This window comes from Onthophagus taurus, chromosome 5, assembly GCF_036711975.1.
Source record: "Onthophagus taurus isolate NC chromosome 5, IU_Otau_3.0, whole genome shotgun sequence".
Taxonomy (NCBI): Eukaryota; Metazoa; Arthropoda; class Insecta; order Coleoptera; family Scarabaeidae; genus Onthophagus; species Onthophagus taurus.
In genome coordinates, this window is record NC_091970.1 from 2,848,618 (window position 1) to 2,867,521 (window position 18,904).

At 35.7% G+C, this 18,904-nt stretch overlaps 2 protein-coding genes across 3 annotated transcripts in view; both read left to right on the forward strand.

The window, feature by feature from the left end:
- Positions 1–1,276: 1,276 nt before the first annotated feature.
- Positions 1,277–6,300, forward strand: LOC111426638 (aldo-keto reductase family 1 member B1-like). The gene is made up of 5 exons (XM_023061250.2): positions 1,277–1,486; positions 5,137–5,427; positions 5,486–5,683; positions 5,734–6,092; positions 6,148–6,300. The coding sequence occupies exons 1-5, from the start codon at positions 1,424–1,426 to the stop codon at positions 6,188–6,190; spliced, it is 954 nt and encodes a 317-aa protein (XP_022917018.1). The 5' UTR covers positions 1,277–1,423; the 3' UTR covers positions 6,191–6,300.
- A 7,319-nt stretch (positions 6,301–13,619) lies between these two features.
- Positions 13,620–18,904, forward strand: part of LOC111426169 (uncharacterized) — a 259,435-nt gene continuing 254,150 nt past the window's right edge. Inside the window, exons 1-2 of one of the 2 annotated variants that reach the window (XM_071196152.1) lie at positions 13,620–13,863; positions 13,921–13,962. In XM_071196152.1, coding sequence (XP_071052253.1) covers positions 13,842–13,863; positions 13,921–13,962 — 64 coding nt within the window. In that variant the 5' untranslated portion in view covers positions 13,620–13,841. The remainder of the gene's footprint in view (positions 13,864–13,920; positions 13,963–18,904) is intronic. The other variant, XM_071196153.1, reaches the window with a different exon arrangement.

Consider the following 18,904-nt stretch of genomic DNA (forward strand, 5'->3'; position numbering starts at 1 on the left):
TTTACCACTGTGAGAGAACTTTACTTTTCAAAATATTTACTAGAATCTCCACGTACTAATGGACTCTGGTAATAAGTTATCAAATTGGACCCCATTTCCTATCTAAATATATCAAGTTGAAAGAAAATCTTTGGTAGTTGCGCTTTCAAAGATTCAAAGAGAAAGATGGAACTGGAAAAAAAGATTATTCCCTCCATCCTATTAATATGAAATATGGGGCGATCGATAAATAATATCGCGGGGACCCTCCGGCGTTGTGAAGTGAAATATAAGAAGATGTTACGGCGTCTCTAAGTAATGTACGTGGAGAGGATCTCGTAAAACTCTTCTTCACCGACCGTGCCCAAGACGTAAACAAAAGGAATTCGACGAAATCGATGAACCCTCCTCGTGTACGAACCACACTACATCACACCGGGGATAATTTAAAAGTGGGGACGATATTTCACGTTGCCGTTTTATGGAATTGATTTACGACGAAACATCTCACTTTTTCAAAACGTTTTTAAATTGAACGTTGGTTGTTGAATGAACGCAAATCCCGTCGGATTTTCGTGAACGAGAATAAATCGAGCCCCGTTAAGTCGCTTAATTGATATTATTACTTCTATTTACATTGCGGAGGACAAACTCATAAATTCAAACGGTCGGACGCGGCTTGTATTAAAGTGCTCCGAAACAAGAAGACGGGCGGCGGTGGTTTTAGAGGGCGTCCGGTTTCAATTAAGTTTTTCCCCCCATCTTCAATTTGCGAAAAGAAAAATAACGGGAGGAATAAATTTGTTAATGACCCTTTCCATTTTCTTTTGCACAACCCGGAAATATTATATCCCTGAATGCACAGTTCGTGACGTCAGAGATTCCTATTAATTAATTAGTAGAGAAATTGATTGATTTCATCCCCACTCGAAACGCATACATAATCGTCATGATCGACGTGATATTGTGTGAGTGGGAAGAGGTTTTGGGTGCAATACCCATTTACTTAATGCAGTAACAACCACCCAAACCCACTGTGTTTCGAGTAGTTTGACCGTAAACTTGTATCCGAAACTCGAGAACATCATTTGTCGATTCAAACTCCGAATATTAATAGTGTATCATTTGGCTTGAGGGTGCATTTATGCAACTCGGGGGATATATTTGGTAATCGTGCTTGCGGGGAACTCTCGGAAAGTGGAAAGTACTCTTATTTAAGCAATTAATAATAAACTAAATCCCGAATGTAAAGCGATTAATAAGATAAATTGCGTAATTTTTAAGTTTGAAAAAAAATTACAACACGCTACGATTATCAGCTCGAATTTATTTGTTGACCTCGAGGTGTTTTCGACCTTGGCCGAGTATACACAGAAACAACCAGTTCATTTATAGACACCGCTCGGCGCTGTGTGTTGGTGAATAAAAAGTGTATTGTGCAATCATGAAATTTATCAAATTAAATAGCGGACATGAAATGCCCGTTTTGGGGTTAGGAACTTATCAGGTACTTATTTTTCGCAATATATTACGCACAAACTCGACATTCTCACATTATAATCTTACTTCCATAGATTTCGTTTTTACGATTTCCTTTTCTTTTAACATTAACACTTGATTACTCCAAGTGATTAACTATATATCAAAAACTTTTGGTATATCAAATATCTTTATGTGTCAAAAAATATTTAATGTTGGAATTACGAATATTATAGATAAGGTTGGCACAAACTAAGAACGATATTGAGGAATGAAGATGATACAAGACGAGGCAAGAACGTTTTGGAGAATATTGTAGACTGAACTTGTAGCGGAAGTTTAGGAGGATTAGGGATGAAACAGATTATCTTAAGGGATGTTAGGGACAATATTGAATAATGTCGCAGAGGATGTTGAGGGAATTCAAAAACGATATTGACGAATATCTTAAAAGATATTGAGTGAGGTCAAGGACGTTGTTGGAGAATCTAATTAACTATGTAGAGGAAGATTAAGGATGGCAATAATAACTAAGAATGATAGTTAAGAATGTTACCGACGATCTTGAGGAATGCCACGAGTATATTAAAGAATTCTAACGAGAATGTTGAGGGAGGCAAAAACGATATTGAGGAGTGTGACATAGGATGTTGAGGAATGCTCAGGATAATGTCGAGGGAGGTTGAGGATGATATAAACGAAGTTGAGAACGCCAAGGGAGGATGTTGAGAGAAGTAAGAACGTTTTTGGAGAATATAGTAGAGAGAATGTTAGAATGTGCCACGAATAACATTAAAGGATGGAGGGAAGCAAAAATGATATTGAGGAATGTTGAGAAATGCTAAGGAGAATTGCGAGGGAGGTTGAGGATGATATTGAGGAATGTTACAGACGATGTTGAGGTAAGCCAAGGATAATATTGAAGGATGAGACTATGGATGATGTTCTAGAATGTCATAGATGATGTTGAGGAAGACCAAGGACCTCCAAGAATGATGTTGTTGATTTCCTCAATATTGGATGTTGCCAGAGATTGCTAAGAAAAATATCGAGGGCAGTAATGAAGTGTTCGATGAAGTTTAATGATATAGATTTGAAGTTTTTTGTGGTTTTCCTATTAATAATTAATGTTTTGATGTGGATTGTTTATTCGATTGATTCCTATAGTAGACGCCACGAGAGCTGGCAGTAAATCATCATTTTCCGCTCTTACAAATGCCATACGTAGTTCACAAACCGCTATACTCTGTTTTTAAACCAGGAGGAGTAAACGCGAAAGTCAGATTTACACTAGGAAAAATCACCAGAAAATATCACTAGATATTTTGGCGGTAAATTTAAATTAATAATTATTATTATTTATTTATTTACTTATTATTGTATTTATTTTCGTTTGTTATCGTCAACACTAAACATACAAATTAACATTGAAGTTATGAGTGTATTTATTTCAAAATATAATAAAGAAGGGTTTAAGAACACAAAATTTACAATAATGACACGAAACTGTCGAATTGTCAATAACCTAACCTTCAAATTCAAAATCAAAATTGCCTGTGTGTGAACCTTCCTCGCATTCAACCAATCACGTGCAAGGTCAATCTGGTGACAAATTTAAAATACTCCTCCTGGTTTAAAAACAGAGTATAATTGCCAAAGAAAACTTCAAGGTGTAATTAATGTTTGTAAACAAAACTAACCTTACCTAACATTCCTTCACGCTATAATTGACATTACAAAAGAAATCTTCACGCTATAATTGCCATTACTAATTGCCAAAGAAAACTTCATGGTATAATTAATGTTTGTAAACAAAACTAACCTTACCTAACATTCCTTCACGCTATAATTGACATTACAAAAGAAAACTTCACGCTATAATTGCCATTACTAATTGCCAAAGAATACTTCATGGTATAATTAATGTTTGTAAACAAAACTAACCTAACCGAACATTCCTTCACGCTATAATTGACATTACAAAAGAAAACTTCACGCTATAATTGCCATTACTAATTGCCAAAGAATACTTCATGGTATAATTAATGTTTGTAAACAAAACTAACCTTACCGAACATTCCTTCACGCTATAATTGACATTACAAAAGAAAACTTCACGCTATAATTGCCATTACTAATTGCCAAAGAATACTTCATGGTATAATTAATGTTTGTAAACAAAACTAACCTTACCTAACATTCAGCGTCTGAAGACACAGGGCTAAACCCGAAACTTAAAAATATACAACTAACCTTCAAATTCAAAATTCAAAATTGCCTGTGTGTGAACCTTCCTCGCATTCAACCAATCACGTGCAAGGTCAATCTGGTGACAAATTTAAAATACTCCTCCTGGTTTAAAAACAGAGTATAGAGAGTAATGTGTGTTGGAAAGAGATAGCATTAGTTTAATATGTCTGCTGTACAATTCAAATGGCCACGTCGAAAAGTACGTCTGTTCTTCTAAGGGATGTCACTCTATAATTATAACCTCAAATCGAAACGTCTTGTGAGAGTTGTCATGAATCTGTTATAATCTGTTATAGTGGGCGTGTTCACCAACTGTCAACGTTTGCAAACGGAGACCAAACTGTTGGCAACATTTCTGGTGAACGCAAAGCTAACTTCAAACGTGTTTGGTAAACGGCCGCCATTTTATCAATCGTATGATTTTTCCGTTAGCAAACGCAAACGGTGTTTGGTGTTTGTGTCATCTTAAATTTAAAATCAACAAAAAAGAATGGCAGAAGCCCGAAATTATTTATTTAATGGGTTAGTGTAATGGGTATTGAGCGGTATGACCTATAAATTAATTAAAATTGTAAATAATTGTCATTAAAGCGCCATCTATTGTTATCAAACCGTATGTCTATAGAAAAATTGGCCGTTCACCAAATCTCCAATGCAATCGTAACCCGTTTGCGTTTGCCAACGTAAACGGAATTCTCTGGTGAAGGCGCCCAGTGTTTTCACAAGCCGAAAATGTTTTCTTTGAAAGGAAAATCATAGGAAAATCATTAAATAATATCTTTGACAATGTTTGACATATAATACTAATATAACCTACATTTAAATGTATGTGGTGAAATAATCTAAGTCGTACGTCCATATCTTGATTCATACCATTTTTAAGCGATCTGTCACTGCCAGCTTTCGTGGTTTCTACTATATCATTAAATTTCTACTTATAAGTGAAGTTTTTGATGAAGTTTAATGGTACTGATTTGAGGTTGTAATTAAATTATTGGTTAATAGTTGAAGGTTTGATGATGGTTTGTTGGTTGGATCGAACCCTATTGGGTTAACATTGGATTTCTTCTTACAAATGAAGTTTCTGATATACAGGGTGTCCCGTTAAGGGTACAGAGCGGCTATATCTCGACAACGGTAAGGCCTAGAGGTTTGGGAAAAAAACCTTATAGGCAAAGTGGGCAAGAAAAATAGCTGGCAATTATTTAGAAGATCGTAATTCGACCGCTATGGGGCGTACCTGCCATAGAAAAATGAATTTTTCTCTTGTCTTCTTGAGTTCACAGTTTTTTTTGTGAACTAGTATTGATGATGAGTTGTTATTGACTTCAACTCTGCTGGGTTGACATTAAATTATTTGTTATAAATGAAGTTTAATGGTATAGATTTGATGTTGTAATTAAATTTTTTTTATTTTTTAAATTTTAGGGTGATCAAAACGAGAGAGATGTAGAAGATGCTGTTAAAGTTTCGATCGATCTTGGTTACACATTATTCGATTGCGCTCACGTTTATAACAATGAAGAACAAGTTGGGAAAGCGATTGAGGAGAAAATTAACGAGGGAAAAGTGAAGAGGGAAGATTTATTTGTTGTGACTAAGCTGTGGAATACGAATCATAACCCGAGGCATGTTGAGAAGGCGATGATGAAGAGTTTGAGCAAATTAAAATTGGATTATGTTGATTTATATTTGATACATTGGCCAACAGCTTTCGTGGTGATTATCAATATTAATTTTTTTTTTAATAAGCTATATTAAGAGTATTTAATTTTAGTACGGTGATGACCCTTTCCCCAAAGACGATAACGGGAATGTAATCCCCGATTTAGGGACGACTTTAGAAGATACATGGAAAGCCATGGAGGATCTCGTCGATAAAGGTTTTGCTAAATCCATCGGAATTTCTAATTTTAATTCGGAGCAGATTGAGAAGATTATGCGGGGCTGCAAAATTCCTCCTGCTGTTAATCAGGTAAATTCGAAATTTATTTATAATTTTTTTTAATTAAATAAATTTTTTAGATTGAGTGCCATCCTTATTTAATTCAAGAGAAGTTGCGAAATTTTTGTAAAGAAAAAGGGGTCGCAATAATGGCTTATAGCCCTTTAGGATCGAGACATAGACCGTGGGCGCAACCGGGGGATCCCGATGTTTTATCGGATCAAAAATTATCGGGGATTGCAGAGAAATACAACAAAACTCCAGCACAAATTTTGTTGAGGTTCCAAATTGAATTGGGGAACATAACAATCCCTAAATCATCGAATCCTAAAAGGTTACAACAAAACATCGACATCTTCAACTTCGAATTAACCAAAGAAGACGTCGATTACATAAAAACCTTCGATATGGGGGGATGGAGAATATGCAGCTTATCAAAGTGAGTACCAATCTAGATTTAAATATTAATCGTTGAGTTTGTGTTATGTTTTTAGTGCTAAAAAGCATCCAGAATATCCTTTTCACAAGGAATATTAATTAATTATTTAATTAAGAAAATTTTTTGTGAGTTTATAATAAATTAAAATCCCCCTTTTTTTAATAAATGAATGAATAAAAAGGGTGAAATTATAGGCAGTTAGCGGTAATCGTTTGATAATTTACGATTATCCCTCTCCCAACCCATCCAAAAAGAAAAAAAATGATAATAAAAAAGAAAAATACTCCGCGAAAAACTTTTAATAATCATTCCCAATAAATCTACGATAATCGTGCCAATTTAAATCCCGGAAACTGTATTACGCCCGCCTTTCCGACCCTAACGATTTCCTTAATAAAATCACCAGACGTAAAAAACGCAATTTTCCCTCAAATCTTTCTTTGTTTCTCAAATTGAAAAATTAATAACCGAATTTTTACCCATATAAATTAAACGTATAACGTGTAATATAAACGTATCGTTTTACTTTGTATATTAACACGAAATGAAATACAAATACAAGTGGGTTCATGCATCAGATACAGACATTTCGATATGGCCATAATAAACCTTTTGAGTTGCACACTGTGTCGCGGAACGTTTGAATCGACATAAATGTAATTAAAATTATGAGATCAAACGTAACGGTTTTGTATATGTAAATAGGTTGCGTTTAATTAACGATTGATTTATGCGAATTTATAATTTCGTTTAAAAAGTATGAAAATATACTATTAAATTGTTGCTGACAGAATATGATCGTGTGAAGTAAAAAGTAAATATATGTATGACGGCTAACTTACGGTAAAGAATCTTCGTGATTTAGTCGAGATTGAGCTTAAGTTGAGCCGAGGTCGCTTGCGGCCGAGGCATGAGATTGGGTACAAAATATATAACATTTTTTCTGGTTTTTCAACAATGCTGAAACAAGTTAGAAGCCGAGGTCGCTTGCGGCCGAGGCACTAGATTAAGAACACATTTCAAACATTTTTTCTGTTAATGTATACTATCAAAATGTTAATGGTCTTCGTACAAAAACTCGTGAATTTTATGTTAATTGTTCTGATTGTACCTATGATTTGATTGCTCTATCGGAAACTAATTTAAATTCGGATCTTGGATCTAATGAATTATTCGTGGATAAGTACAGAGTCTTACGAGCTGATCGTAAGTTTGATTTGGTTGGACATAACAGAGATGGTGGAGTTCTGCTTGCTGTAGCTAGTCATCATGATGTTGAGCTGGTTGATTCTATAGACATTCAGGCTTTAGTACCACTTGTCGATGTGTTGATTTGCAAGTGCTCTTTATGGTCTGTGACCTTATATATCGTGGTGTTGTACATACCTCCTGATAATCCGCAACCTGATTTACTATGTTTCTTGGACGCCCTAGAACATAAAGTTTTGAATTATCCTGTCCTTATCCTTGGTGATTTTAATTTGCCTGAATATATTAAGGTGCCTGGTATGTCAACCAAATGTGGAAAAACGGAGTTATTTCGTAACTTTTGTGATTTTCTGGACCTTCGCCAACTCAATCATGTACTGAACTGTGACAATCGTCTATTGGATTTGGTTCTGACAAATACTGACCATCAGTTTGATCTTGTTCATGATGATTGTCCCTTCGTCTACGAGGATCAGTACCATCCTGCCTTAGATATTACAATGAATTTACTGACGGCAAATGATGGTTTGCCGAACTTTCCGTCTTTGGGTGGTCGATATAATTTTCGAAGAGCCAACTTTCCTGGCATGTATGATAAACTACTTTACACGGATTGGTCTTTTCTAAGTGTGGAGGTTAATGCGGATGATGCTTTGCGAGCTTTTTATAAAAAGTTGTATGAGATTTTGGATTTATTTGTTCCTAAGAGATTGAGTCGGGGATCCTCATACCCTATTTGGTACACCCCAGAAATTAAGCGGCTATTAAAGTTGAAAGAGTATTATAGGAGGAAGTGGAGGAGAAGCAATAGTGCTTTCTATTCAGCGGAATATAAAAGACTGGGATGTTTGACTAAACAGAAAATCTCTGATGCGTATATTTCCTTTACTATTAGTGCTGAACAATCGCTTAGTTCTGATCCCCGTAACTTTTGGAATTATATAAGACAGAAAACAATGACCTCTCGACTTCCTGGAAAAATGATGCGTGATAAGTCCACCTACACTGATCCTGAAAAAATAGTTAATGCTTTTGCAGATCAATTCTCTGGAGTATATTCTGGTGTCTCTGCTTATAACATGGTTGATGTACACTCTACGTATCCTCCAGTATTTGTTGCCGATGTCACCGAAGAAGAGGTTCTTCATTTCCTAAAAAGGTTACCTAATAAATTTACTGCTGGTGATGATGATCTTCCTGCATTTTTCATTCGTGATTGCTGTGCAGTTTTTGCAGTTCCGCTTCATTTAATAATTAACCTATCCTTAAGCACTTGCTCGTTTCCTAAACTTTGGAAGCGCTCCCGCATTGTTCCTGTATTCAAGCATGGCGAACGTACCAACATTACTGATTATCGACCAATATCGTTATTGTCCAATTTCGCTAAGGTATTTGAACAGATTATTTACAAGATGATTTATCCACAGGTTCAGTCATTTGTGTCACCATATCAGCATGGGTTTATCAAGCGTCGTTCGACCATTACCAACCTCGCGGTGGTTACTGAGGTAATTTGTGAATCTTTGGATAGGGGCGGTCAGGTAGATGTGGTATACACTGATTTTTCTAAAGCATTCGACATGATTCATCATGACGTCCTCTTGTATAAACTTAGTGCTTTTGGCTTATCTCCTAAGTTTATGAAACTATTTGCCTCTTACCTATCGGGTCGTATAAATTATGTGTACTACAACGGTTATGCGTCTATGGAGTTTACGGCTAGGTCTGGTGTTCCTCAGGGCTCAAATCTAGGCCCCCTACTATTTGTTATCTTCTTGAATGACCTTCTAGACAAATTTTCATCAAGCGTACTAGCTTATGCGGATGATCTGAAACTATTCCGACCTATTTTTGCGGACCGTGATGTTGTCAGTCTTCAGTCGGATTTGGACGTCTTGGTGGAATGGTGTAACCGTTATCAGCTAAAGATTAATGCCAATAAGTGCGGTGCAGTTAGTTTTACACGCAAGCTGTCTCCTCTTCCATCTTCTTATTATATAGAAGGTGTTCTTCTTGAGAAATTATCTACAATCAAGGATCTGGGAGTAACTTTTGACCGCAAATTGTCTTTTGTACCTCACATCGAAAATATTTCATCTTCTGCAGCGAGGATGCTTGGTTTCGTTTTGCGCACCTCGCGTGCTTTTTCTGATATCGGTGTGTACAAGACCCTATTTTCGACCTTTGTATTGTCCAAATTGGAATATGGCTCTGTAATTTGGTCGCCACATTATGTGTGTCATAGACTTATATTGGAGAGAATTCAGAGGAGATTTCTCAAATATTTGTCTCTACGCCTGGACGGATCATACCCGGATCGTGGAATGGATTACGCATCCCTGCTGCGGCGTCACCATTTTTCTGCACTAGACGTAAGAAGAGATGACCAGTGCATCAAGTTTTTGCAGAAGTTAGTGCAAGGTGAATTGGATTGTGGTTGGTTGTTGTCGCGGATCATTTTCGCGGTGCCTACGCGTGCAACACGTTTATTTGAGGAATTGCAGATTCAATGTTTTAGCCAACTCCCCGGTGCAGAGGATGTGTAAACTAACTAACAATCAATAATAGTGTAAGAGTGTTTATGTGAATTATATTTGTTTTATGGCATGTGTTATTTCTTATTTTCTTTTTCTTGTAATATTGTCCTGTAATTGATCTTTGTTGGGCAATAAAGTGAATTATTATTATTATTATTATTTTTTAGTATACTATTTATGATTGAGTATTCTTAAACCCGAGGTCGTTTGCGGCTGAGGCATGAGATTGGGTATACAATACAGGTGTCCCGTTAAGCGTACGGAGCGGCTGTATCTCTAGAACGTTAAGGCCTAGAGGTTTGGGAAAAAAATCCTTATATATATATATATATATATATATAATTATAACATAAGTTCGTAATTCGACCGCTAGGGGGCGTAACTGCCATAGAGAAACATAAAATTCCCGCTATCTCAGAAAGTTAGACGATGAGCTATAACTTTGACAACATCATTTAGTAGCTTGCCAATGCGTTTTCAAATGTTTACATTTTAATATCTCCTGGACCATTCAACCGATTTTAATATTTTTGGTCTTGTTTGAAAGAGCATTTCATGCTCTTTTAAAAGATACATTCAGTAAGACCGCTTGGTTTAAAACAAATAAGCTAGAGGGCGCTATCTGCAGCGGTTACATATTTTTGTGATTTTTGAAAAAAAGTTAAATGGAACGGTACTATTTACTTCACAGACCATTAATCACCATAAAATTTGCTAAATATTAGTGAAAACCGCATCTCGATATCTCCATCTATTTCGAATTATAAAAGAAAATGTTAAAAATTCGTATATCTTAATCGGATCAAGTTACCTTAGGAAATAAATAAGAGAGAACAAAAATTTTATTATCTAGAACCTTCCTTCACACTTTATCCAAGCTTAGAACTGCTTCAAAACTACTTTTAAGGCGTGTTTAAGGCAATGATAATAAAACAAAATAAACCAAAACACTTAGAGTAACTTAAATTTTTGGCAAAAATAACTCACTAATGTACGAAATGCCTTCCATAAACCTCGATGCATTTATTTAATCTAGTTTCGACGAAAAAACAGCGCAGCTTAAGTCTCGGCCCTGGACACGTTTCTACTGGTATTTAGTATTTTGTCATATTTTCCCTGGTTATTGGTTTTTCTTGAAAAGTCAGGTCGTTTAGTCTACCCAATAGATAAAGGGCTGAAAGCAATGTGGGTTTGGTCGAACCAAAACTGCATATTATGCTTTGATTATATATAATATGGATTGAGCTAACTGAATATATCTACTAACAAAAATGTGGCTCAAGGTGAATAGACGCAGATGGAAAGCGATAATGTGAAAGTGTAACAAAGATAGACATAAAACGGTACTAAACAGACGGGCGCATGCGCACAAAAGTGTCAAACCTCTTCCATTTGACGTTTATCGTTTTGTTGTGTCACAGCCAGTCACACCGTTATGTTTAAAAATGTATTGTTTCGGGTGCAAAGTTCGCGATAATACAGTTTCACATCACCTGTAAGTATTATAAATGTTACTTCTAATTGATAGTTTTTTATCTTATAAATTAACGCACGCCCATTATATGTCAGTACGCTTCTATGTCTATCTCGGTTCGATCACCTTGCGCAAGCTATCTCTCTCGTTGGCTCAATTCATATTATATATAATCAAAGATATTATGCAAGTTTACATCAGCTTGTGGACAGATGCTTCATGCATCCATAGCATTTGTGATAAAAGTTTTGGATTTGCCCAAATCATATTTAAAAGTCAATAGTAATAGTTCAGTCTGTTATCATAATCGGTATCTGTTAATACCTGATGTAAAACAACGTGGTGGAGATATTATTCTCTCGAGAAATCTTGTGGACAATTGTTTTCGGAGTTCCCAGATTATTTGGGATCACATTGCGCACCAATGTGATTTACGAATTCATAGAGATGTCTGAATGGGCTACACGTTGCCAGTTTTCCGTAATCGCTGAGTCAATCTTAAAAACACTTCTAGAGAAAAATGTCTTTCTTTGTCGTAATTGCATTGCACATTTTTTCCATGCAGTTGCATCGTATTCAAAACATTGAAAATAAATCATCATACGCTCTATCATACGCTTCTGCGTTAGTAAATGACATGTTTACAGTTACCATGGTTATGTGATTTGTTTTTGTCGATGAAGTAACTGGATCCGATTGATGGCACTCGAGTTTTTAACATTTTCTTCTATAATTCGAGAACGGGTGGCGATATCGAGATGCGGTTTTCACTAAAATTTAGCAAATTTTAAGGTGACTAAGGGTCTGTGAAGTAAATAGTATCGTTCCATTTAACTTTTCTTCAAAAATCACAAAAATATGTAATCGCTGCAGATAACGCCCTCTAGTTCATTTGTTTTAAAGCAAACGGTCTTACTGAAAATATCTTTAAAAAGAGCATAAAATGCTCTTTCAAACAACACCGAAAATATTCAAATCGGTTGAATGGTCTAGGAGATATTAAAATGTAAACATATGAAAACTCATTGGCCTCCCCCTCCCTTATTATGACAAATATGAGAAATATCGCTAAACAAAAGCGATGCGGTATTATCCAAGCTATTAAATGATTTTGTCAAAGTTGTAGCTTATCGTCTAAGTTTCTGAGATAGCGGGAACTTTATGTTTCTCAATGGCAGTTACGCCCCGTAGCGGTCGAATTACGAATTTCAAAATAATTTCCAGCTATTTCTCTTGGTCACTTTACTTATAAGGATTTTTTTCCCAAACCTCTAGGCCTTAACGGGACATCCTGTATATAACTTTTTTTCTGGTTTATCAATAACGGACCTATGCGAAGTTAGCCCCCAATTAGATAAGATTTTACATGTATAGTATTTTGATTATAACAAGAGAACCAGTCAACCGATTTCGATAAACAATGTCTCATTCGAAAGCGTAATCTTTGACCAATACGAAAGTGGAAATGTTCGATTCGAAATCTCTTTCGAATTCCGCTAAAACGCCAACATAATGCGAAGGTAGACGAAAATAACACAAAAATGACCTTTTTTTATGTAGTGATAACTCGTAAACGATGTTACCGGTGATCAAGATCTATACGTCATTCGATTCGTCATAGTTTCTTGTATCGAAATCACAAAATGCCCGATTTCAATTCTCTCCCGTTAACCTTGTACAGCCTTCGGAATGACACCGTGTTCGGCTCGTTGTTTATGCACGTGTGAACGCCCGTAAGTCTAACCCCCAATATAAAAAAATTAATTTAAACTAAATCAATTATACTTAATTAGAGAACGGTTTGACGGATTTTAATGTTTTATATGTCAATTAAAAGTTTGTGTCTGGCTGAATGCGGTTGTCGAAACACAAAAAAACGAATTAATCAAACACATCAATTATCTCCTTAACTAATTGACCAATTTTAGTCATCAACATCTCGATCAAAAGTATGATCTTCAATGAATGCGAAGGTCGAAATGCCCGATTTCAAAATTTACTAATTACCTGCGTACGGCTATTATATCTATATATATATATATATAGATATAAACATTAAAATCCGTCAAACCGTTCTCTAATTATAGTCGATTTAGTTTAAATTATCTTTTTTATATTGGGGGATAGACTTTCTTTTGCAGGAAGTGTTAAACATTGAAGTTCGATTAGTGCGTTTTATTTTAATAAAATGACGTAAGTTTTATTGGAAATGTTTCGAGAAAACGAGTAATTTTTTTATTGAAAGGTTGAGTTTTAAAAGCAAAAAACGATTTAAAACCGCTTCGGCCCGTCGTCTTTACATTTTTTGTTGATTCACCTCCAGTTCACACAATAAATTAAGGAGGGGATGCTTGGAAGTTGATTCGCTAACAATGCATTTTAGTTGATGTGCGGGCATTTAAGGGTGATAAAGTAGTTTAGAAAAATAAAACTTATTACTTAAATTAAGTGATAAATGCGTGCTATATTTATGCTAAGTGTTAGGTGATATTAGTGATGTGATATAGGACATCATGGGATTGCTATTTTATGGATGTTGAAGGATGTGAAGGTATCGTATTAATTCTTTTTTTTTGTCACAATAAATTAATTTATCTTTTCTTTCCAGCTGAGCTTCGAAGTAAAATACAAGGGAAACAACATCTGTTCGGTGAGTCGTTTTCAATTTTATTAATTGACCAAAACATATCGGGAAAATTCGCGATTTGAACACTGGATTTGTGCTTCAATAAATTTTTGCATTTTGTGCTTGAAAAATTATAAAGCTTTAATTATCAACATTGTCAAAACATGAAATACTTTGAAATTGAGTGTAAACCACTCCAAATAATACTAGTATGCAAAGCAGCACTCCTGCTGCATTGTTAAAATAGAGAGGCCCCGAATTACGAAAAAAAAAAAAAAAATAAAAAATAAGAAGATTAAGTTCACGTTTTATTTTGATTTTGATTCGATATTTTATTTCTTCAAATATGTTAATATTACTTGTGTGTGCCTTTGCATTTTGTTCGGATTGTACATTCCCTTTTTTGTTTTCTACTTTACCGATCAGCGCAACCTAACCTCACCAACAACTCTATTTTCCCGCTAAAATTACACCATGTTCTTCACGATTAAAAATTTTTTAGTTTTTGAAATTTAACATGTTCACGTGCGTTTATAATATCTGACGTAAGTTTATACTATGATTTTAATCCGTGTGATTTATATTTTATAATATTTTGTACTTATAGAGGTCTTCTGAAGACGGCCAGGTGGCTGAAATTAATAAAGACAATTAACATAATTAAACATATCACCTTAGTAAATAAAGATTTATTACCTACTTTATCCAAGAAAGGGTGAAATGAATATTAACTTAAATTATATTAATCAAATTGAGTTTCCCGCTTCTATTAAATGGCATTAACTGTATTAACGATCATTAAACTGAAAAGTTGCAACTTACTTCTGGTGTTAAATTAAACGTGGAGTATACTAACTTTGGAAGGTACTATTAAAAATTTAAAGGTAAAAAGTTGTAATCGGTGTTGTTTAACTAATCCGACTCGCCAAGTGCTAAGTGCTTACTTAAAAATTAATGCAATGAAAAAGTAATATTCACACACCACATAAAGACGTTTTATTTTATTAACACGATTCAAAATCGAATTTAATTAATTAATTTACGTTTAGTAAACGTTTGGGTTAAAGATGTTACTTTTTTTCGTTAGTGGTAGTTGTAGGTCTTTCCTCATTGTTGAGGGAAGAGAATGAGATAGAATGTGGGGCGGTAATTCGCCTTAACGTTAAGAGACGACGAACGACTTTTATCTAGAACCCAAATAGCCAGGGACATAATTTAACGGCAATTTAAATAAACCGACGACTACGACGACCAAATCAACTTGGGTGCGGGGGTTGAATTTATGCGATTTTTTTCCTTCGTCCGGCTCTAATTAAATTTTCGGCGTTCCTTGTTTACTAGGCGGTGAAAACCAAGCCGCCATCGTTGTCCCCCCGGTCCATCCCCCCGCGCACTCTGTTGGGTTCGTTGCATTTGCATCAGCGCTACAATCGGGGTAAACTGTCGTGTTAGTTCCCTTTTTGTCCTAATGACAATTTGCCGCGAAAGCGTAAATTATGCACAAAATGCTACTCTAAATGCCCTCTACCACAACGAGAGCTTTTCAAAATAACCATCTCTTCCAACCAAACTATTCCAACCACTGAAAAACTAACATCAATTATTAATCACTATTTTTTTTTCTTTTTCATTTTATCTCACATTTCGGAATAAACTTAATTTGAATTGTAACTGACATAGTAAATGAAATTAGTGGAAAACTCCGAAAAAAACTGTTGCGTACGTGTGAATGGACGTTCCATCGGAAATGAGAGATGAAATGATGCACGTCGTCATCGAATCAAAAAAAAAAGTTCGGTAACATCGTCGAAACCGAATTCGTGGCCATTCGATGGACATTACAGCGGCGTATTAATCAAATGTTGTCATATCACTGGCCGATAGGGTGGGCGCATTAATCAATTAAAAGGCGAAATTTATACGGGTTCACATACATTTGCGTTAATCCGGACGCGGGTCGCGTTCTCGAAATGCGAGATCCCTGTGTCCCAATAGATTCAGCAATACCCCCATTTGTTGGTCAAAATACAATAATGAACTGACTAATTTACATATACAACGCGATTTCTGGATACATAAAACATTAATTGTTGTGTACTATTTAGGTACACAAATTTTAAAGCGCTTTTAACAACATTAACAAGGTTGAAGCCGAGGTCGCTTGCGGCCGAGGCAGTAGTTAAGTGTACAACTGTTAAATTCTTTCCTGGTGTATGTATAATTAATTATTACAAAGTAAAAAGCCGAGGTCACTTTGGTGATAGCTTGATTAAAATACTTAAAGCCGAGGTCGCTTGCGGCCGAGGCATGAGATTACAACATAGTAGTATAAAATTTTATCGTGTTTATCAATAATGATCGAAAAAGTAACAAGCCAAAGTCGCTTGCGGCCGAGGCATGAAATTAGGTATACAATATATAAAATTTTATCGTGTTTATCAATAACGTTCAAAAAAGTTACAAGCCGAGGTCGCTTGCGGCCGAGGCATGAGATTAGATACACATCTACAATTTTATTGGGTTTATCAATGATGATGGAACAAGATTGAAGCCGAGGTCGCTTACGCTGAAGCGTGTATATACGACATGTAACATTTTGTTTGATTTATCAACGACGGTGAAACTAGTTCGTATATACAAGTAGGTATATATTCCTAATCTAGTAAAATTATATGTATATTGTATACCCAATCTCATGCCTCGGCCGCAAGCGACCTCGGCTTCAAACTTATTTAGTCGTTGAGAAACCAGAAAAAATGTTATGTATTGTATACCCAATCTCATGCCTCGGCCGCAAGCGACCTCGGCTTCAAACTTATTTAGTCGTTGATAAACCAGAAAAAATGTTATGTATTGTATACCCAATCTCATGCCTCAGCCGCAAGCGACCTCGGCTTTAAGCATATTCAATCATAAATGGTATACTAAAAAAAGTTTGAAATATGTTCTTCTTAATCTAATGCCTCGGCCGCAAGCGACCTCGGCTTCAAACTTATTTAGTCGTTGATAAACCAGAAAAAATGTTATGTATTGTATACCCAATCTCATGCCTCAGCCGCAAGCGACCTCGGCTTTAAGCATAATCAATCATAAATGGTATACTAAAAAAACTTTGAAATATGTTCTTCTTAATCTAATGCCTCGGCCGCAAGCGACCTCGGTTTCAAACTTATTTAGTTGTTGATAAACCAGAAAAAATGTTATGTATTGTATACCCAATCTCATGCCTCAGCCGCAAGCGACCTCGGCTTTAAGCATATTCAATCATAAATGGTATACTAAAAAAACTTTAAAATATGTTCTTCTTAATCTAATGCCTCGGCCGCAAGCGACCTCGGCTTCAAACTTATTTAGTCGTTGATAAACCAGAAAAAATGTTATGTATTGTATACCCAATCTCATGCCTCAGCCGCAAGCGATCTCGGCTTCAAACTTATTTAGTCGTTGAGAAACCAGAAAAAATGTTATGTATTGTATACCCAATCTCATGCCTCAGCCGCAAGCGACCTCGGCTTTAAGCATATTCAATCATAAATGGTATACTAAAAAAAGTTTGAAATATGTTCTTCTTAATCTAATGCCTCGGCCGCAAGCGACCTCGGCTTCAAACTTATTTAGTCGTTGATAAACCAGAGAAAATGTTATGTATTGTATACCCAATCTCATGCCTCAGCCGCAAGCGACCTCGGCTTTAAGCATATTCAATCATAAATGGTATACTAAAAAAACTTTGAAATATGTTCTTCTTAATCTAATGCCTCGGCCGCAAGCGACCTCGGCTTCAAACTTATTTAGTCGTTGATAAACAAGAAAAAATGTTATGTATTGTATACCCAATCTCATGCCTCAGCCGCAAGCGACTTCGGCTTTAAGCATATTCAATCATAAATGGTATACTAAAAAAACTTTGAAATATGTTCTTCTTAATCTAATGCCTCGGCCGCAAGCGACCTCGGCTTCAAACTTATTTAGTCGTTGATAAACAAGAAAAAATGTTATGTATTGTATACCCAATCTCATGCCTCAGCCGCAAGCGACCTCGGCTTTAAGCATATTCAATCATAAATGGTATACTAAAAAAAGTTTGAAATATGTTCTTCTTGATCTAATGCCTCGGTCGCAAGCGACCTCGGTTTAAAACTTTTTTGACCATTATTCATAAACTAAAAAAAAATTTATTTTGTATCTATACTCAATCTCATGACTCGGCCGAAAGATATTTTAGAACGTTATATTATAAACGTTACAATTATAAACTAAAAAAGTTATCTATAATGATAACTTAAATAATCTATAACAATCAATTTCCTTAAATAATTTCTCTAGAGTTGATTTACTATTAGAGTTATCGTGTAGGTTTCATGTAGGGACTCGAAACGACCTTATTTGTAGGGGTCAATTGGTCCTCAGGGTGTCTTTCGCACCCCCATCGCCTCGAATAGAATCGCCTCGTTCTCCTTAGCGAAACGATACCCTTTCTTCTTTCCATATTTTAACCAATTAATCCCTTCTTACGATCACGTCCGGTTCTTGATCCCATATCGTTAGGATTCCTTTTGCTATATTGCAGGTTTTCCTCGAGCATTCAGATATGGGGGTCGGATGGGCTTACGGTCGGCTGACTATCAAAGAAGACAAATTGGGGCCGGGCTTTATTATAAATTGCTTCGGTCTGCAGATACCGAAACGATTTAATATCTAAGAGGTCCGAGTTGGACGGTATGGATGAAGGAATTGCTCTTTCTGTAATATCCCAACTACGATTTATTTATTTTTTTAACGAAAAGAATTTTCGAATAAAGAGAAAAATTTTAAAGATTAAAGGTCGATCGTAAACAAACAATTTTAATCTGCCGGTGCCGCATTTTGAGAGACCGTTACGTTTTTATGTTTGCTCCTTGTTGAGGCACCTCCTTTCCCCAGTTGCGTTTAATGGAGCAGTTCTGGGGCCACACCTGCCCGCCTT